Below are 22,637 nucleotides of genomic sequence, written 5' to 3' on the forward strand. Positions count from 1 at the left end.
TTTTTGCCTCAGTTTCCTCATCTGTAAAATGACAGGGAGAAGGAAATGGCACACCACTCCCAGTATCATTGCCAAAAAAACCCTAAAGGGGCTCACAGAGAGTTGCATACAACTGAAAATGACTGAATAACGAAACATAGCCTGAACCAAAGCATCATGCATTTGTTCATTGAGTGAACAGGCCTTTATTAAGAGCCTTGCCATTTCGTAGAGTCACTGTATGGGATTCCAGTAGGTCAGAAAGGAAACAGAGGTCACTTTTTACTATTATCAGAGAGATAAAGGGACCAATGTTGCTAAAAAAAAAAAAAAAAGAAAAAAAAAAGAATATTCTGAGATAGCTTTAGGGGATACCCATACATAGCAGTCAGGAAAAGGAAGAGAAACCAATAAAAGAATCTGAGAGGGAGCAGAGAGGGTCAGAGACTTAGGAAAATGCTGTACCATTAAAACCAAGGAAGGAAAGCGGATCAAGGAGAGGTTGGTCACCAGCAGATGGTTTTGAAGTCAGAAGACCTAGGTTTGAATTCAGGCTCTCCTACTTTTTGCCTATGTGGCTCTTTGTTTTATTTAAATAGGAATTAATCTTATTGGCTTTCTGATGAGAGGACATGAATTAAATAACACAGGATGAAAAAGTGTGGATGGGTTGTGATAGGAAAGAATGCCCAAACTCAAAATACACTCAAAATCCAGTAGAAAATTGGAGTATTTACATCTTTTTAAAATTTTGTTTATTTCAAGTCATATATAACAAATTCTTATGGGCAGCAATCAGCTGGCTATGTGCAAATAGGCATATGGTACCAGGTACATAGTTTGTGTGTATGTATGTGTATACACACATACATATGACATATGGCTCATATGTGTATGTGTGTTTGTATATATGTGTGTGGGTGTACATACATATACATACATATACATATATACACACACACACACACACACACATATCCATCCTTGTGTTTGTCTCTTCTATATACATGTTTTATAGATCATAGAATCTCAGACTCTCAGTGTTGGAAATATTCCAGCCTACACCTAGTCAAGAATGTTGGCTACCCAACAAATGGTCATCCAGTCTTTTCTAGTAAGGAGAAAGCCAATGCCTCCTGAAAAAACCTGTAATACTTTGGAATGACTCTAAATATCAGTTAGTTTTTCTTTCAAGCAAGCTCAAATCTGCTTCTCTACATTTTGCAACCGTAGGCCATGGTTGTTATGATTTAGATACTGTTTAACTTTTGCATTATGAAAACCATTTCTAAGCAAAATTTTGAACGACCAGTGTTTAGGCTAGTACCTGATATATTCATGTTCATTTCATCGTTTTTTATCTCTTTGCTAAGTAAGAACCTCTTACAGGCAATGGTTTCTGTGTACTTGAACCCATTAAAACATAATACATTTAAGAATCCTGTGTATTTCTTACCTCTAACGTACTTTCTAACTTCTAATTCAGATGGACTATCTTTCCAATTTGTTCAAATTTGTGTGATTTTTACTGAACATGCATTAGCAACCAGCACCTGAGTGGCACCATCAATAGAGTACTAACCCTGGAATCAGGAGGACTTGAAATCAAATACTGCCTCAGCCACTTACTGGCCATGTGACCCTGGGAGAATCACTTAACTTTGATTTTCCTCAATGCCCTCATCTATAAAATGGGAATAATGATAGCACCAACCTCCCAAGGTTGTGGTGAGGATCAGATCGGATATTTGTAAAGTACTTTGGAAACCTTCAAATGCTGTGTAAATGCTAGCTATTATAATATTTATTTACTTCCATTAGATAAATTCAACCAAGTAATGAACTCTTCCACTGATTCCCATTTTCAAAAACAGAAGACATGGTCTAAAAGAAAGCAATACTAAATGGTCATGCTCTTGAGATTGTTCTCTACGAGCTCACCAGTGATCTCTTAATTACCTTTCTTAAGATCTCCAGTTTCCCTGACCTTTACGATCATAAATACAAAATAGAGCTTGAAGGACCTTAGAAGACTTCCACTCCAACCCCCTCATTTTACAGATAAGGAAACTGAGGCCCAGAGACTTAAGTGACTTGTTTAAGGTCACACAGGGATTATTACTTCTATCCATAATGCCAATTTATGCCTTCCCCCCCCCGGGGGGGGGGGGCCAGGCAGAACAAGTGGAATCCGTCTTTCAGTGGACAGCCTTTTAAATATTTGAAAATGGCTCTCCTATCTCTTCTAAATCTTCACTTCACTCTCGAGATGGCTTTCTTCTGAACTCTCTCTAATTTATCACTGTTCTTCTTAAAATATGATGCCCATAACTGAACACGTTGCCCCATATATGCTCTGTCTGGACCCTGGAGCACTAGGGGATTGACCGCATTCTTGGTTCTGGAAACTTTACTTCCTTTAATGCAGCTTAAGGTCTTTGCTAGCTTTTTGACCGCCATGTTGTGCTGTGCTGACTCATTTAATAATACCTGAAATTTAAATAATGTTTTAAGATTTCTAAGGCAGTTTCATAGACGTGATCCCATTTAATTCTCAGAACTACACTATGAGGTAGATATTTCAGGCATTGTTATTCGCATTTTACAGATGAGAAAACTGAGATTCAAAAGGGTTTGGTCACACAGTCAGTAAATGTAAGAGGCAGGACTAGAACTCCATTTCCAGTATTCTTTCCACTCATCTCTTCTTTGTCCTTTTTTTGTGAGATAAAGGATAATATTTACCCTTCTTTAATCCAGAGGTGCCAATATTATAATTCACTAAAACCCCAGATTGTTTTCACATGATATTGTCTACCCATACTTCCCCCATTTTATGCTTGTAAGGTGATTTTCTGAGCCCCTAAAGACTTTGTAGTGATTGCTGTCACATTTCATCTTATCCCATTTGGTCTAGTGTTCTAGCCTATCAACATCTTTTTGTATCCTGATTCCATCACCCAGCATGTAAGCTATTCTTCCTTGATTCGTATCATCTGTGAATGTAATAAACACACCACCCATCTATTTATCGATGATAAAATTGTTAAACTGCGCAAGGCCAAGCACAGATTCTCTCTAAACTCTAAAGGGCCCTTTAAGATGACACAAAATCATTATTAATGACTATTCTTTGGGTCTGGTCATTCAATCAGTTAAAAATCCATCTAATTGTACTGTCATCTATCCTATATCTCTCCCTATATATATATTAAAAATGTGTAAAGTGGCACATAGTAGTCACTCAATAAATGCTTATTTCCTTACTTTTACCATCTTGTCTCTAAGAATAACACAACTTTTTCAAATGCTTTGCTAAATGATGATCTAATTAAACATCTGTAACATTCCTCTGATCAACCATTCTATCAATTCTGTCAAAAAAGAAAATGAAATTAATCTATTAGGACTTATTTTTGATACAATCCAATTGGTTCTTTGTGGTTGCTGCTTCCTTTTCAAGATGCTCCTTGACTATCCCTTTAATATGTTCTAGACTTTTGCAAAAAAAAATTAATTCAGTCTTATTAGTTTGAAGATTCCATTCTCTTTACCTTTTTCTTTTTTGGAAAATCATGGCATTTGCCCTTCTTTAGTCCTGTGACACCTTTCTCATGATCTTTCTCGAGATCTTTCAAAAATCACTGACACTTGACTTTAAGATTATAGCTTCTACTTATCATTCAGCCAGTGACTAATCTTCAGGGGTGGCTATCTAATTTACATGCATTTACTAGGCTCCTCAATTCTCTTTCTGACTTGAATTATTAACCATGTCACTGTCCCTCAGAACTTCAAGCAGGAGCTAAGTAGAAAAGGAAAAAGATGATGAAACTCAAATCAGTCAGATTTCGTATTTGTATGATTTTTACTACATATACGTTAACAATCAGCAAACATGGTGGATAAGGCACTGGGCATAAGGTCAGGAAGACCTGAATTCAAATCCAGCCTCTGATTCTTGCTAGTTGTGTGACATGGGCATGTAAAATGGAGATAATAAGAGTACCTATCTCCTAGGGTTGCTGTGAGGATCAAATGAGATATTTGCAAAAAAGCACTTAGCACAATGTCTGGTACACAGTAGGTTCTACATAAAGGCTTATTTCTCTTCCTACCAAGTCTGCTAAAAGGTCTGATAGAAAGATTAGAATGAGAAGTGAAGCTTTGGATTTCAGTGATCCATGCTATTATGCCCAAGCCACTGTTACCTGCCATATGACCCCTGTCATATTATCATGGATGATAAAGAATTGTTGGTATTGACCTCATAGATAATGGCATTGTTCTTCAGGAGCTTTCAAGACCTAATTTGCCGTTCTGTTTTCTTTTCACTTTCTCTTCCAGTGATGAGCAATGGGTGTGCTTTTATTATTTCACATGACATTTTCTAAAGCTAAGTATTTGCTTTAATTAGAAATATTCCTATTAAGTTAGGATGACCCCTAGCTTTAATAGATTTTACCCACAAGATAACTCCAAGCACCTTACATTCTGAATTTGCCTGTCCATTAACTTTTTATAGAATTAGTATAAATTGATCTGTATTTCAAGGAGAAAAAACCTCTGTCTCCAAGGTTAGGTTAATAGATGGAGTCTCTCAAGAGGTGAGACACTTCATCTCAGCTCCTTCATCTCAGAGGGAACCTCAAAGGAGAACTCTCTGAGGAGAGCCTCTGCTGCGGGGCTTTTTAACTGAGTTTCAATCTGTGATACTTTGCAACAAAGTGATGGTTATTATACATGTTTATCCAAATCAGCTTACTTCCTTAAAACTACCCCTTAGCACAAACATCCTTTTCTGGAGCTACTTAAAACACATTTTCAAATACAAAAGAGTAAACTTTTCCTATTTTGTCTCTTTATCTAACTTTTATTATTATCTACGTTTTATTAGGATACCTTTCTATGATACTCCTCAATGCTCACCTTTTCCTGGGGCAGCCTTTGGGCATTCACTAGATCTTAACAAACCAGGCTGCCCAACTTTCAGTGCTAAGAAAGACCTGCCTATTTGTCACAAGTTGGAAAAGTCTGATCCCATACTTTTCTAAAAGAATCTTTTAGTATTGTCCTATCTTAAAACCCCTGCATCCCTGACCTAGATCCAGCATCATAGTCCCTTTGAATATATGTGCAGGTAGGGCCTACCTACACCTCAGAGCCTAACACTGTACCATCTGACCACTGAGAAGCCAAACCCATGCCTCTGCTCCCAACTAAAATTCCACCTTCTACAGGAAGACTTTACCAAATCCGCGTAATTCTAATGCCTTCTTTCTCTTATTTCCTATTTATCCTGCATAAAGTTTATTTGTTCTTTCTCTCTTTCTTCCTTCCTTCCTTTCTTTTTTCTTCCTTCCTTTCTTTTTTCTTTCTTCCTTTCTTTTTTCTTCCTTCCTCCCTTCCTTCCTTTCTTTTTGTTTATTGTCTTCCCCCCAAATTTTTATATCTCTAGCGTTTCCCACAGTGTCTGGCACATACTAGGCACCTAATACATGCTTATGGACCAACTGCTACGTACAACTGATCTGGAATTTTTGGCACTGCTCAACGAAGGTCAAGTGATTGGATGACCATTATGCTGCCACTTTCCTGGGGTTCCTAGTTGTTTTTTTTACTCCCCAGATCATAGCATATGTCAAGGTCTAAGGGACTGATTCTCTTACCCTGGACAAAGACCCTCTCTGCCTAACTGACAAGATTGGCTTTGAATGGATTCGGGGTACTACTCTCTCCATTGTATTGCATTGTGTCTGGAGTCATGTTGCATTGACAAAAAAGTTGGTCAATGGCAAGCATTTATTATGCTCCTACTGTGTAACAGAAGCCATGCTAGGTGGCAAGGTTACAAAGACAAAAAATGAAATAACGTCTGTTGGGAAAAACAACATGAACACAAATAAATATATGCAAAACATCTCAAAGTAAATATAAGATAATTTCAGAGGGGAGACCAGGTCATACATCATGTAGGAGATGGATGAGGAGGGAACCAGACTTGTGCTATCGTCAGATAGAATGAGATCCTGTCAGGTCATCAGTTTAGGCTGAGTGAAGCCATGCCATCCACAGAGATCCTTTAAACTGGGTATAAGGACGAAACAGGATTCTAAGGTACCTGTTTTCTAGGCTGTGGGGAGATAGGCATGAGACGTGTACCAAGGTGTGCTACTGTATAACGAAACATTCTTGGCAGAGTTGATGCTTGTGTGAGAGCTGTAGTCTGGCTGTCACGGCAGAGACAGAAAAAAGAGGGAGAAAAAATCTCCCTGTGTGCCCTGGAAGGAAATGAAGGAAGATGTTGGAGAAGAATGTGTGAGCCATTCCTGCAAATTTACTTCCCCACCATCTGTTTCATCTGATATAGGCACAGTTTTCCCTGACTTGGGAAAATGAGAATTTAATCTAATTTTGGTTCCTTTCTCAAGTTAAGCAGTGACAGTGTAAAGCCCCCATTTCTTCATGCTAAACGTAAATCTTCTCTAAATGAATTAGCCAAAGCTTCTGATAAGGGACATGAGATAATTCTGCAAAGGGCTTAATGAAATTAACCCAGCATCTCTTTACTTATACCTAGGGATTGCTGCCCTGTTGTTACACTGTCCTATAATTCAGCACATCTGTGCATCAGACAACTGAGGGAGCAGAATGGCATCATTGGGAATAGCTGGTTTGTTCTCTAAAATAAGGATATGTGCCATCCCTTATTAAATAGGATGCTCATCATCTTTGAGCTAAAAGAGAGCATATTAGCAGCCAAATCTAGTTTATGAGTGCCATCAGGAGCAATACTCAATAGGCCTCTAGCAGACTAAGAGTAAAAAAAGTGGTATGAAGCCAGCCAGATCTGCCATAGACTGGTAATAGATAAGAGTGATTAGCATCTGGCTTTTGTTTTGTGATCCAGGGTTAATAAAATAAGCTTGTGTTTGTGTTTATTATTGTGTTCATTAATGGACGTTGCCTCAGTCACACTGAGAGATCTGTGAAGAACCTTAGCTTGAAAAGACCAAGGTTCCCCACTGCATCTTGAGTCATCTCCAGTTGTCCTGATCTGTATCTGGCCATTGGACCCTGATGGCTCCAGAGGAGAAAGTGAGGCTGGTGACTTTACACAGCTCTACCTCACTTAAGTCCAATTTACTCACATGTCATGGCATCACCTCCATGATGCCATGGTCCTCTTCAAGAATGAAGGACAAACAACACCAACTCACAATATAGCTCTTGAACCCTTAACTTGAAATCTAAAGACCTAGTTAGATTTCAGCTGTTACTAAGATTAATAACTACATAATTTTAGGCAAGGCCTCACTTTCCTTCATCTATCAAATGGAGATTAATAATTGAACTCCTGACCTTACACATTTGTGGGGATGAGATTTTTAACTCCAGTGCTGTGTTAACATCTTTCCCCTTTTCCATTCATTTTATTATAGTGCAGACATATCTTGTAGGATTGCCCTTTTGTTTCCCATTACATTATTGATACATATAGTATTGTTACTGTAGGGAAAATTACCCTGATAACATTATTTCACTTCATGGCATGTTTTTGTGTAACCAATTAATGACATTAGCACAGAATGGTAATTTGTCTTCCTATTCTTTTCAAGAAGTACTGAGGTTATAAGACCTGGGGCTGAGTTATCTACTGGTCTCTGTATTAGTGTGACACCCACTCACCCCACCCCCATTTAGAAAGGAAAGTGATCATTTTCTGACTTTGTGAAGAAATGCTCCCAAAAGAGGGAGGGTAGCCCAGTAAAGCTAGTCAAGGACAGTATAGTGTGTCCGACACACTGGTCTTCTGTCTGAAACATAGTGGGTAGTGTCTCTTTAATGTCCCTAAAGGTCTATGAACTTCTAAATTGCTGAACATTGATAAGACTTATACTCTAGTTTTAGCTCAAGTACTTCCATTAGCATCAGTCAAAAACACTCAGCCGAGACAGTGGACAGTTAGTAAACTTTCTGGTTAAACATTCCAACAGCATTGCAGTTAATCAACATTTCATCAATAGTAATTCTTCAGAGTATTTGTAGATATATGAGACCATCATACCATACTCAGTATATTTATGATAGTATTCTAGCACCATATAATCAAAGGCACACCACACAGCAAATCATAAATATAAAAAATAAGCTTTAATAAATATTACCAACCAATGGATATAGGCTGCCTAGGGAATATGGAGTCATTCTTCAGAACAATGCTGTGTCACTATCTCATTCTGGATCTGAGCCTGGAGCCTCCTCACCCTGGAACATCTGACCATCCCTGTGGCTTTCTCAACCTGAAATAACGCTCTATAGAGCTCTCCCATTGGTGAATTCTTCCTAGGGCCTCTCATTTGTAAAGGGACCCAAGCTGGCCCTCATTCACCTCCCAGCTCTGTTCCTGCCCTCTGAACTTGAAAACCATGGCTCCACACTGGGGACATCTGTTCCCCGCACCATACTCCCACTTATCAAATCGCTTTTGTGGGTTGTATTCTACAATTAACATGGAAAAGAAGAAATCATCTTTTTGCTTATAATTATATCTTCAGTTTTTAGCGCAGTGTTTGACATGTAGTTGGTGCTTAATACATGGTTGTTTCCTTCCTTTCTTCCTTCTGTAGCTTAACTTTTCAGTTCATCCCTTCTTCCTCACAGCTTTATGTGTATATATATATTATACGTAATATATATACAAATGTGTACAGACCTCTGTCCTGCTCCTGACATTTCTCGTATACGTGTGTGTATGTATGTGTGTGTGCATACATACATATGAGAATATATAAAGAAATTGAATGTTGTAGTGGGAAGTGCTGATTGATTTCTCATTCTGCTGTGTGGTTTATTTGCTTCCAAATAATATGTGGGCCATTGGAGGTTACAGAATTAACTGATAGCAATAAAAGAGCAGGAGAAAAACATATTTCAGTTTTCTGCTAGTGATTCATTTCTGCACTAATCTGAGGCAGCTTTGACATGGTGATCCTGGGGGAAAAAAACAACAGCCCTCCAACAAGACTTGGGATGATTAAATACTACTATATCCAGCCTTTCTGCAGAGAGGAAGAGAGATGCACATAGCTTCAGGCCTCAAAGAAAATATGGCCTAATTAAGAATGCTCAGTAAACAAGAGTGAATCTTTGCAGGCGTCTGTCCTCACCACGTTTGTGAAGCTCAGCTAACCATAAATAGCACTGGTGTAACACTGTGGACTTTAAATGGCAATGCTCCTTCCTGATGCTCCTGCCTGGATAGGTGAGGGTCTCATCAATGCCACATTTACTGGTGTCCAGTCGTTTCCATCATGTCTCACTCTTTGTGACCCCATTTGGGGTTTTCTTGGCAATGATACTGGAGTGGTTTGCCAATCCCTTCTCCAGCTCATTTTACAGTTGAGGAAACTGAGGCAAACAGAGGTAAGTGACTTGCCCAGAGTCACACAGCTAGTAAGTGTCTGAGGCCAGATTTGAACTCAAGAAGATGAGTCTTTTGGACTCCAGGCCCAGCACTCTATCCAATGCACCATCTAGCTGCTCCATGTCACTTAAGCAAAGGAAAATTCAGGTGAATTCTCCCCAGATATTACAGTACCCTGAGAAATTGTTCTGCTTCAATATACATGTATATGCACATATATATATATGAATATATCTGCGTATGAATATATATTCTGATTAATATATTCATATAAAATATGTATAAGGAAGATATATGCCTGTATATATAGGCATATACATAAACATATACATGTAACTCTTACTTAGTTTTGGAATCTTAGAAATTGTGTAGTCTGTGCAAAGCCCTGGATGATGTGGTAAGCATTGTTCCTGAGACTGAGAGGCTCTTCTGAATTGTTAAGAGGAACAAGAATAATTCAACTTTACATAGTACTTTCAGCTTTACAGAGTACTTTGCTAACATTAGCTCTTTGGAGCAAGTCACACAAGTATTATGGTCTCCATTTTATTAGTGAAAAAACTGAAGCTCAGAGGTTGTGATTTACCAAGGGTTACACTGACTAGTCAGTATTAGAGCTAGGATTTGAACTTGGGTTTCCTAACCCCACAGCTCTCGTTTGCACTATACTGTGCTCATTACTGAAAAAGAGAATTTAGCTTCAGGATTAGGGGACCTTGTCTGATTTGTTCAGTCATTCATTTGTTCAACAGACATTTAAGAGTCTGCTGTATACTAGGAACTCTGCTAGGTTCTAAGGATATTTAGAATGGAGAGCAGCATGGTTCCTGCCTGGCATATGGTATGTGCTTAACAAATTCTCTCATTCTCTCTCTCTTTCTGTCTCTCTGTCTCTGTCTCTCTCTCTGTCTCTCTCTCTCTCTCTCTCTCTGTCTCTCTCTCTCTCTCTGTCTCTCTCTCTCTCTCTGTGTCTCTCTCTCTCTCCCTCTCTCTCTGTTTTATCTCCCACCTTTTATTCTTCTTTTTCTCTCTCCCCTTTTCTCTCTCTCCTTTATTCTCCTTCCCTCTCTTTCTTCAAAGAGCTTATGATTACAGTGACACTTTAATAATATGAAATGAACATGCTTCGTAACCTTAAGAAGCTTGTAATCTAATATGGAGAAGATGGCATAAGCATGGTTACTTCCCTTAAGGAGCATATAACAAAAAAATAGAGATGAAACACATAGCCAAATTATAACTCAGCCCTTTTATTAGTTAAGCCCTAATCCTCGACATAGCAGACTCAGGAACAATTTATGAGGGTCTCTCACAAAATCTCTCTGACTCATGCACCTACCTAGGGAAATCTTGGAAAGATCAGTATATGCCCTGTTTTATTGTGCCAAAATGGGATTTCAGTTCTCTTGCAAATGATCATAGTAAGAAGACACCAAATGTAGGACAGATTTTTTAATCTGAAAGCACACACATATGCACATAGAATGAATTTGTATGTGAACCCTTTAGCTGTCAGGAAAACTCTTCCATTTCCAGACAGGGTCCAAAAAACCCAAAACAAAACAAAACAAAAAACACCTTCCCACCAAGAGATTGCATTCTCCTTCAGAATTTATATAGTCAATATGACTCACAGTACTAGCAAAAAAAAGGGAAGGGGAGGGTCTGAGTGGTCCCTTGTTGCACAGGGTCCCCTGCTGTAATTGTGTCTAACCGAAGAAATCTCTTTTTTTTTTATTTTAACACCTACTTATATCTCTCTATTGAACAAAGCCACTATCTTCTAGGTTTTATAATGATTAAAACTTACTGGTCATATAATTTATTAACTAGCTAACCAATAACATAAAATTATCATTTATATCACTTAAGCTATGGGAAGCATTAGAGCCAAAGTCTCCTTTGTTCATCACTCTAATTCTTGACTTCTCACTTATGTAACATAATTCCCTCCATTCAAGTATCTCTCAAGTCTTTTCTCAAGAATTCACTTCCTCTTTTCAAGAAAAAGGTGAAACCAGTTCTCTAAACAAAGAAATCCCCTTCATTCTTTTTCATAGTACTTCACTTTATCTCCAACTGGGAAAGAAAAACAGTCGCTTTACCAAGGATTATTTATGGTGTGCTGAGCCCTCACCAGCTGGGGTACTCAGCTTCCTCTGTACCAAACCGTAGAGTTTGGACTGGGTTCAGTCCTGGGCCACCTATTTCTAATGAGAGAGTTTAGGTCTCCCTTTCTCACTTTCTTTGGCTTGTTAAACTCCAATTCTGGTGCCCCTGAGACAGATTTACTTTAGTTTAGGTCGTGGCTTACATTTAGGGTTTCTCAAAAAACATGGAGTAAAAAGGTATCCAATGTACCATATTAATCAAGTTTGAGCAGGTAGGTAATTTATTCCTGCACACAAAAGAAAAGAAAGCTAGGCACAAAAGACTCACAGCTTACATTAATAGAAAAACTTAACATAAGATTCAGTAACAACTTTTAACTCCTATTACATCTGCTGTGAGGCTGATAATTAAACTTCATCAGAACATAAAGTAGCTTACAGGACTGCTGATTAGGCATTTTATGTTGTGCTTCATCTTGGCACTATCCAAATCGCTAACAGTACATGTCTGGTGGTAAAATGTTCAGGTTTGGGACAGTCCCTTTCTTGCTGGCAAGTCCTCTGTAACAGTAACCACCAGGACTAACTTTCAGCTGGGACCTGATGGGACTTGAGACCTCCATACCTCTAGATCTCACAATTTTACCTCCAAGCCATCGCAGTATAAATCAGAAAATAATATGAAATAAACAAAAGAAGCAGCCCCAATCTAGAATCAGGTTTGTTCAGGCAAGCTATTTGCCTTAGATGTCATGTACTCACAGTTGCATGGAGGTTGGAGGTTGGAGGTTAGACTCTAGTCTAGAGCAAGCCACCCTTTTCCTCCATTCCCTCTGGAAGTAGCTCATGGCATGACCAGCAGTCAGAAACAAATGGAGAGACTGAGGAGGATAGAGCATTTGCTCCTTTTTGTGTACACCCATTGAGTTATCAGCCATTCCATCTCCACAGTGACTAATTAAAGGGATGCTCCTTCATCTGCAAGTGAAAGCTCCTTAGCCCTGAGTCCGCTCATCCCTGGAATTATGAATGCCATCTCTGAGCATGCTCCATGGGATGGTCCTTATTAGGCCAATTCAACCTCACTACAGCAGTTTAACTGTCACTCCAAGATTCTTGAGCCTCTCAAAGACACAGTAACTGGATCTATAATCCCTGGGGGGAAACTAATGAATCTGGTGTGACAGTAGCAAGGCCAAGGTTGGAACTTTGGCTCCTCCCCATTGTCTCTCTTCTGTTGTTAGAGTATCTCTTTCTGGCCCTGGCTCCTAGGTGACTCCCTGTTTCGGACTGTGTGGATGAGTAAAACTCTCTCTCCAAGTCCTGTGTTCAGCTTGCTGGTTTGACCTCTCCATCATCTGTCCTCCACAGTACACATGTTCCCTCATATCCAGAAGCAGATCCTTTCTTGCACTCTCTTGCACATGGAATACCCCCTGAATGAGAGTGGAGGGGAGTGTTTAGCCCAAGTGAGAAGCCCATTGATGGGCTTACCTGCATACCTACTGTAGTTACAATACAAAATAGAAACTAAATATTCAAGAAAGGTACAGATTGCTTGAGAATTTGAAAGGAAGGAGAATGATTCTGGCTGGTGGTGTTGGGGAGATGGAGGAAATCAAGGAAGGCTTCATGGGGAAGCTGTCATTTGAGCTGGTTCTTGAAGGATGGGTAGGAATAAGATATTTAAATTTTGGTGTTGAGGGAATGTTGCAAAAGGCAGTAAGGAGGGGGTAAGCAAAGAAGACAGAAACAATCCACTTTGTCTTGAGAATAAAGTCTACAAAAGAGGTTCATTTGCCTAGAAAGGTAGGTTGGAACCCTAGTTATTGAAGACTTGAAGGTTTAGAATCAAAAAGGACCTCAGGGGTCATCTGGTCCCATTCATACATTTTATAAAGAAATTAAGATCAAGAGATTTAAGATGCTTTCCAACAAGGTCCTACAGATAGTAAATGGGTAGGCAGGGTTAGCATTTGAATTCGGATCATGATTCCCAATCCAGAATTCTTTCCACTACACTGCATTGTAGTACCAGAATCAGGACTTTATTTGTTAAAAGAGTAGGGAGCTGTTTAAAGGATATTTTCAAGGGATGAATGATGTGTTTAGAACCATGAATTAGGATGATAATCTGGCAACTATTATCTGCAGGATGGATTGGAAGGGGAAGAGACAGAATGTGGGAAACCAGTCATTTTGGTGCCCCCATCTGTGCCCCAAGTGAAAAGAGAATGAGAATAGTAGCCATGGGAATGGAGAGGAACAGACCAGTCCAAGTAAAAGCATGAAAAATTCCAGTGTCCCACATACAAGTAAGGAAGCAGACTTGCTTATGCATTTAGATGTTGGAAAACAATAAACATGCCTAACAAAGCTGAGAAGAGACCTCAGAGTAGCTGTCGTAACCTTCTATCCAATATACCTTTCAATCAGCAGGATATATGTGAAATAAAGAGACTGTGATATGGTTAATTTTCTCAAGAGAGATCAGGTACATATGACATCTTGGAAGGGATTAGTGACTATTGGGGGCACATACAGTACAGCCACCCTGGAATTAGAAGATCTGGATTCAAATACTGCCACTAATGCTTACTACCTGTAAGTAAGCCTCCCTTGGGCCTCAGTTTTCTTGTTTACAAAAAGAGAGGATTGGACTAAATGCTTCTGAGGTCCCTTTCATCTCCAGATGCAGGATCTTATGATCTGTACCATATCTCTACTCATAATTCATGTGAGCTCTTACAGGTCTTCACTTGTTTTGTGCACTGGGGGTCCCATATGTCATTGATAGAATTATGATGCTTTCTCACCTCATAGAATTATGACACCTTCTCAAAGAACTACATACCTAAACGATAGCATTGTCCTCAGATGGCTGTCCCTTTTTTTGCTGCTAGCTCACGTACCGTCATATGTCCACAAGACCCCTGCTTATCTCTGGCATCTAAGCATAAATGACTAGGCAGTTATACAATAATGATAATCTACCATTTGCAAATGCCTTAAAGATTGGCAAAGCACTTTATAATTTATTCTTGTCATTGATCCCCACAAATAGCCCTGTGATGTAGGTAGTTTTTTAATAAATGAGGAAACTGAGGCAGACAAATATTAAGTGATATGCCCATGATCACTTGACCAGTAGTTACCTGAGGCTAGATTTGAACCCAAATCTTCTTGACTTCCAATCCAGCACTCTAACCACTGTGCCACCTAACTAGCTATCTCTTCTAATGATTTCCCTGTAGCAACAAGTCATGTTTAGAGAGAACTTATTCCTCCTCTTGGGACTGCCACACCAGCACCATCAGTCCTGTCCCTCTTCCAACAGTGTGTTTGGTCCTTTGTTGATATAGAAGACAACTGGTCACCATTCTCCATATGTTGGCATAGTCATACATGATGCTTTCAGACAGTGACCATTGATGTTTCCTTTGTGACCAAATGGTAAAAATGAGGGTGTTGGACTGGGATCCCAGATGTAGCTCCAGAAGGGACTCCAGCAGCCCTCCAGTCCAATTCATTTTATGAGTGAGAAAACTGAGAACATGGAAATTTAGGCATGTGGTCCAAGACCACAATGGTTTGTCAGTTTTGGAAGGGGGATAGGAGTCCTCTGGCTCCACTGCTTATCTCTCCGAGTCTGTGACATTGGTGAAAACCCATCCTCTGCCTCTCTGACACTACTTGCTGCTCTTTCTTCCAGGTAGAAGACATCTCAGCCACCCATGAGGCTACCTTGTTAGAGATGGAAAACAACCATTCTGTTGCCATTGCTGTCCTCCAGGATGACCATGAACACAAAGTTCAAGGTAATGACCAGGCCAGTATTTCACCCTGGGCTTTGCAAGGAAAGCCCTCAATTCCAGCATGTTCTCCTGCAGACTCAATTGACTTTGTATCAATTGTGTCCTATACATCCCCAGCTTTGAGAGAAGTGGGGGACCAAGGAATCTGCTCATATAGGCCCTGCAGTCTTTGGGACTTCCATGTCCAAAAGTGAAAGAGGGTAGGGTTCTGGGCATTTTTCAAGTGTCACTAAGTCCTTTTAACTCAATTCAGTACAAGAGATATTAAGTACCTACTATGTGCAAGGTACTCTACCAGGTACTGGAGATACCAAGGTAAAATAATTGTGTCCCTTAAGGAACTTACACATTTTATGTTTATACAGTTATTCTTGAGTGGCTTGCGGGGTGGAGGAGTTAGAGTATCGCCTTTTCTTTTGTTTAGACCTACCTGTGTAGGGAACTCTCAACTGATCAAGACATCCAACTCATAACCTTAGAAAGTTATGAGACAGTAAGTGACCTCCCCAGGGTCACAGAGCTAGTTTTGTGCCTTGTCTGAGGCAGGATTTGAACCCAGACCTTCCTGATTTAAAGATTGGTCCTCTACCCATTCTGCCATACTTTTTCTCTATTCTTGGGGGCATAAGATTTAATGCATGGCCCTGAAAGAGATAAACAATATGGCTTAATTTAAAGATAGCTAGCCTTGGCCCACTCTTAATACATACTTGCTCTGTGACCTTGGACAAGTCCCTTAACCTCTCCGGGCTCTAGGAAACTTTCTGAGATTATAAATTTCAGGATAGGTGCCAACATGCACTGGTAGCTGGAATTTCCCTATAGAGTGAAATCGTACTTCCAACCTCTATCTCCTCTCCCTTGGAATGGCAACCTTAGAGTCTCTGCTTGAGCTTATTCTCCCCCTGTGGTGCGTCACAAGAGTCCCAAGAAGAAACTCCTCAGTAAATAAGTATACAGGTTATTACAGATTACATCGATGAAGAAGTTTCCTACCAGCCCAGACATGCTCAGAGAAAACATACCTGCCCCTCAGCTGCCTCACAATAGACGTATACCCTAACAAATGTGGAGAATCCTAGAGCAAAGCATCTTGTGGCATATCACAGGTACAGACTACTCCATATCTCAGAAGAAGGCCCCAAATATGGCTACTAGGTGATGGAGTACGTAGATTCAGGGCCTGGAGTCAGGGAAACTCATCTTAAGTTCAAATCTGGTCTCAGACACTTACTAGCTGTGTGATCCTGGGCAAGTCTCTTAACCCTATTTGCCTCAGTTTCCTTCTCTGTAAAATGTAAAAGCACTCCAGTATCTTTATCAAGAAAATCCCAATTAGGGTCCCAAAGAGTCAGGCAGACACAACTAAAATGACTGAATAACAACAATGACAAATATAGTATGGTTGTTTTATTAAACATAATATATGCTTGACTAAATAGCTGAGGAGCTTCAGGCTAGACTTAGAGACACCATCCTAATAAGATTGGATATTATCTAAAGGTTTTTAAGCATATTTTTAATAATAATTAAGAAAGCATTGATTGTAACTGTAAGTTCATGTTTAAAAATAAAACGTTCATCCTAGTCCTAAATGACCTGTCACTGACACTCATGGAGTATCTCTAAAAATACTGCGTTTGGACCCTACCTGTGACTTATCTGTTGGATCTAGGACGTGATTTTGAATACCATCCCTGATGTTTACCATCCCTGTGACCTTGGGCAAGTCACTTCATTTCTTCGGGTCTCAGTTTCTTAAAATGAAAGGATTGTACTAGATGGTCACATGATCCCTTCTGACTCTAAATCTCTGATCATATAAAGTAAGTTTGATGTGAGAAAGTGGCCCAGAAATAGGAAAACTCTCTTCAATTTAATTTTTTTAATCTTTCATTAAGATTCAAGTCTCTCATCTCCCCCATAAGCATATCTCTTTCCTTCTCCATGAATCTGCCCTGCCTAGGAGAGCTCAGTCTCCCACTTGTATCCATGAGTGTTCCTTATATTCTGCATCTTGTCTGGATTATCAGAGTGTTCAAGGGTAACTCTGAGGCTTTCCTGCTTCTTACAGTGTGCTTTGAATTGTGTTCTTATCACAATGTACAAGACAAACCATGGAAGATTTATTATAATGAGTTAGTTAAATAATAGCTTTTCCATTGCTTTTAGTGGGTACATGTTATTAATACACCTGACACTCAAAAATTTACTTCCTCCAATTTACATAATAAAGATTTCCTTTTTAAAATCTCTGCATCACTTCCCAAGTCTGTGATTTCTCTGGGGAGAAGTACTCCCTCTCACCAGAGATGACCACCTTTCTAAAACATAGTGAACATGATCAAAGAATTGTTGGCCACCTGTTGACCTTTATTCACATAAGTGTGAAATATTTTTTCCTACCATTTTGGTCTAAATATAGGTCATACCCTTAAAATGCAATCTCTCTGAAAGAAAAGTATCTTTGAAAAGAATTATAGATGCATGCATACATGTATGTGTGTGTACATACATATAAATCCTTTCAAAGATGATTTAGCCAATTATAGAAAATATTTTAGAGTTTATCTTACATATCTTAATAAGTATAACTCTAAGTATACTGTTAAAAAAAGTGAAATCCCTGGAGTTAACATTAAGTCATCTCATGATCTATTCTAGACATGCAGCTACAGAAAAAATAACTAGATCTGAAGAAGTCAACAAGCATTTCTTAAGCACTTATGTGCCCAGCACTGTGCTCATGACCAGGAATACAGAAAGAAGCCCGAGTCTCTGCCCTCAAGGAGAATACATCCTGATAGGGAAGACAACATAAAAGGGAGCTAAAGTGGGGGCAGGGGGAGTGAGGAGATGAAAGTACCAGTGCTTGAACATGGTTGTTCTTGTTGTTTCTTCCTTGTTTTCGAAGAGGACCAATGACAAACATTGTGGAGAAAGTGGGGGAGGAGAGTCAGGAAAGCAGCCTGGAGGGGAATGAAGTGAGAGGTGGCCTGGGAATCCTCCTTAAAGTGGAGGTCCTGGGAGGAGCCAGCCAGTCAGAGGGAGGTGTAGAGCTGCAGTAAGCTGCCAGGGTGGGGAGGTTTCTGGGGCATTGGAGACAAAGTCTGGGCGGGGGGTCAGGAGAGCAGCTTGGAGAGGAATGAAGAAGAATGAGTGTGTGTGTGTGTGTGTGTGTGTGTGTGTGTGTGTGTGTGTGTGTGTGTGTGCGCGCGCACATGTGCATGTGTGTGTGTGCAGGTAAACACAGGAAAATACCTCAGTGCCAAGAAGTAGTTATATAGAATGGTTATATCAAAAATCTAGCTAAATGTTCACATTTATTTACATTCAAATTCGTGTGCCTTGTACATTTTTTTCTTTACTTCATGCTTTTGATTATTCTCTCCTTCTAGATGCTCCTCTCACTACTATGCATGGCATTTGACAGACAGTCCCTGTTGTGAAGCCAAAGAGAAGGACAATATAATCTTTCCCACAGTTTCAGTCTAGTTGAACATCGGACCCCCCACTGGCTCCTTCACCATTCTGTCTTCTCATTTGACCATGTCCTGGTCCCAGAGGCCTTTAGAAGTCTCCCTACAGGGACTGACTCATTGTTTTTCCTTTGTTCTCAAAGAGGACCATGACGTCAGGAAGATAATGTCATGGCTTGCAAATGGATTGGATTTAAGTGAGGTAGGATTGTGCAAAGTCACCAGCCTCACTCTCTCCTCCAAAACTGTCTAGGTCCAGTGGCAAGATATAGATCAGGATGACTGGAGATGGCCCTGGATACAGAGAGAGACCTTGGCCTTTTTAAGCTAAGGTCTTTCCCAGGTCATACTGCTATCCTGAAGACACTTTGCAGATGTCATTCCAACTGGGTAGACAATACCATGGGATTTCTGCAGCTCCAGTCTTTTTAAATTCAGGGGACCTATGTCTATTACACCTATCTAGCCAGGTACATGGCTTTTGAAGAGTGCCAGACCTCTAAGCACACACGAAGAAGGCCTGGATAATTACTAACTCAGTCATCATACAAGTCTTTTCTCAGCATCTCACAAATCTGCCACAGGGAACTTTTCTTTCCATTTTCTCTCATTTCTATGAGCATGATTACTGGTGCCACTTAGGTTTTACAAGAGTAATGTCTGGGTAGAAAATCAGACCCACATAGAAACTGCTAATGGATCTTTAGAATTGTCATTTCATCAGAGGGTGACTGGAATCCATAGATTTCATTTTGAAATACTTGTCTGCTAGGGCCAAATGTTGAATGGATTTTTTTCCTTCTGTTGCCAGAGGATCTTTAGTAGTTTTCTCTAGTTCTATCTTTCTCTGAGGGATATCATGTTTTATCCACTGATCCCCTTGATTGGATGGCAAATATACTTCCCTGTAAAGATAAATCCAATTTTACCTGCCCCCTTAAGAGATGGAAAATTTTATTTTCTGTCCTATGTCTTAAAAGAAAAGAGCCCTGTGCAGAGGAACTTTGGCACATCCTTCTTCTTATTAAAATCATTTATCTATGTTGTCTATTTTTCATTTCACCTTTATTTGAATCTGTGACCATATTCAGACTTCCTAAGATCAAATCAGGTAAAAGCATGACTAAGTGCTTACCAGTTTTTCCCCCATTTGTTCTTCTTGGATTTCTTCCTAAGCATTTCTATTATATTTCCATTGAAAGCCCTTAACAATCTATCCTTAATCTATTTTTTCAGAGTAATTTGCCATTCTTCCTCCTCACATACTCAACATTCTGCCCAGACTGTCTTACATACTGTTCCCCTGATGCAACACTTCATCTCCACTCCCCTGTCTTTTACATAGATGTATTGTACCCAAGTTGGCAAGCTTCCCTTCATCACTTTTCCCCTGGAATCCCTGATGTCTTTTAAGACTACTCTCAGGCACCAGTACTTGCATAAGACTTTTCTTGATCCCTCCCACCATCCTCCCTTCCCAAATATTACTTTCTATTTACTTTGTGCATAGTATACATTTATTTATCAGCATATATAAATTGTTTCCTCTCTGAAAAAATGTCAGTTCCATGAGGACCAGAAGTATTTCATTGTTATCTTTCTATTCTGGGGACACGATAAGGATATAAGGTGCATGTTGAGTTGAATAGTATGGAATTGAAGTGTTGAGGAGGCTTATTTATAGATAGAAAAATTCATTTTCCATTTTGAAAATATCCATATTCATTTCTCTATAAAATGAAAAAATATCTTTTTCAGTTTTCCCCCTCTCAATCTGCTTGTCATGGTAGTTTAAAGGTAATGTGTTTTTAAATATTAATTTTTAAAACAGGCTTTTAATATTTAAATATTTTGTTGTTATTGTTGTTAAAATGCTATTTTAAAAATTTAGGATAACCAGATAAGGTGCATTTCAGCCTACATTTCAGGTATAGTCTAAATTAAGGGAAGAATTCTTGAATTCAAAAGATATGAAAGAGAATAAAAGCAATCTTTGAGGGGGGCGGAGCCAAGATGGCGAAGTAGAAAGACGCACATACACATAGCTCTGAACCCACAAACCACAGAACGGCTAGAGGGGACTAACCCAGGGCGAATTCTGCACCCAGAGACCACGGAATATTGGAGCGAGGGAGATCTCTGTTCTGGAGAGACCTGCAAACCTCTCGCAGGGGGTCCTTCGCGCCGTGGACTGGGCGCCGGGACGGGGAGCAGAGGGCAGCCCTGCCGCGGCCACGACACCATGAGGAAAAGATCCGAGAGGGCTACGGGGACGGGATCTCCAGCGGCCACGTGGGTCCCCCCACCCACAGAGGGACCTGCAAACCTCTCGCAAAAGGTCCGTCGCGCTGCAGACGCGGAGCCCAGCCACGGACCTGCGGTGGCGGTGGCAGCGGCCGCGGCTCCGAGAGGTACACATCCGAGAAGGCTCCAGAGACGGGATCTCCAGCGGCAGCACTAGCCCCCCCACCAACAGGTGACTGACGGGGATAGGTGAGAGAGTGTCTTTGGTGGGTCGAGAGGGGAGTAGGGTGCCCCCATGGCTCGGGCCCCCCCAGGAGATAGAAGCTGAGAGGCGACTACAGACAGGGGCTCCCCAAACGGCCGGGAGCCTGGATCCATTGTGGATGGTCTGTGCATAAACCCCCTGAGGGAACTGAGCCAGAGAGGCGGCCCTGCCCCTGACCACCTGGACTTAATTCTCGCACTGAATAGCAGCCCTGCCCCCGCCAAAAACCCTAAGGCGGGAAGCAGCATTTGAATCTCAGTCCCCAAACGCTGGCTGGGAGGACCAGGAGGCGAGGTGGGTGTGAGGAGAACATTCAGAGGTCAGGTCACTGGTTGGGGAGAATGCCAAGAAAAGGGGAAAGAAATAAAACCATTGAAGGGTATTTTCTCGGAGAAAAGACACTTCCTCCCTTCCTTTCTGATGGGGAAGAACAATGCTTGCCATCAGGCAAAGACACAGAAATCGAGGATTCTGTGTCCCAGCCCACCCAATGGGCTCGGGCCATGGAAGAGCTCAAGAGGAATTTTGAAAATCAAGTTAGAGAGGTGGAGGAAAGACTGGGAAGGGAAATGAGAGGGATGAGGGAGAAGCATGAAAAGCAGATCAGCTCCCTGCTAAAGGAGAACCAAAAAAATCTTGAAGAAATTGGCACCCTGAGAACTAGCCTAACTCAGTTGGCAAGGGAGGTGCAAGGGGCCAATGAGGAGAAGAATGCTTTCAAAAGCAGAATTAACCAAATGGAAAAGGAGATTCAAAAGCTCACTGAAGAAAATAGATCTTTCAGAACTGGAATGGTACAGATGGACGCTAAGGACTTTATGAGAAAGACAGATATCACAGAACATAGCGTGAAGATTCGAAAAATGGAAGATAATGTGAAATATCTTCTTGGAAAAACAACTGACCTGGAAAATAGAATCAGGAGAGACAATGTAAAAATTCTGGGACTACCTGAAAACCATGATCAAAAGAAGAGCCTAGACATCATCCTCCATGAAATTATCAAGGAAAACTGCCCTGAGATTCTAGAACCAGAAGGCAAAATAAATATTCAAGGAATCCGCAGAACACCGCATGAAAGAGATCCAAAAAGAGAAACTCCCAGGAGCATTGTGGCCAAATTTCAGAATTCCCAGGTGAAAGAGAAAATATTGCAAGCAGCTAGAAAGAAACAATTCAAGTATTGTGGAAATACAATCAGGATAGCATAAGATCTGGCACCCGCTACATTGAGAGATAGAAGGGAATGGAATAGGATATTCCAGAAGTCAAAGGAACTAGGACTGAAGCCAAGAATCACCTACCCAGCAAAACTGA

The 22,637-nt window shown here is 40.3% G+C and overlaps 1 protein-coding gene and 1 long non-coding RNA gene across 4 annotated transcripts in view; one reads left to right on the forward strand and one right to left on the reverse strand.

Moving 5' to 3' along the window:
• Positions 1-12,718, reverse strand: part of LOC140505643 (uncharacterized) — a 124,794-nt gene extending 112,076 nt beyond the window's left edge. The window contains exon 1 of the long non-coding RNA XR_011967586.1: positions 12,280-12,718. This is a non-coding gene — a long non-coding RNA (uncharacterized lncRNA). The remainder of the gene's footprint in view (positions 1-12,279) is intronic.
• MTUS2 (microtubule associated scaffold protein 2) overlaps positions 1-22,637 on the forward strand; it is a 729,368-nt gene that overhangs the window by 670,155 nt on the left and 36,576 nt on the right. For all 3 annotated transcript variants that reach the window (XM_072611825.1, XM_072611824.1, XM_072611826.1), the window contains one exon: positions 15,230-15,335. In XM_072611825.1, coding sequence (XP_072467926.1) covers positions 15,230-15,335 — 106 coding nt within the window. The remainder of the gene's footprint in view (positions 1-15,229; positions 15,336-22,637) is intronic.

The sequence above is a fragment of the Notamacropus eugenii genome, chromosome 5 (genome assembly GCF_028372415.1).
Source record: "Notamacropus eugenii isolate mMacEug1 chromosome 5, mMacEug1.pri_v2, whole genome shotgun sequence".
In the NCBI taxonomy this organism is placed as follows: domain Eukaryota; kingdom Metazoa; phylum Chordata; class Mammalia; order Diprotodontia; family Macropodidae; genus Notamacropus; species Notamacropus eugenii.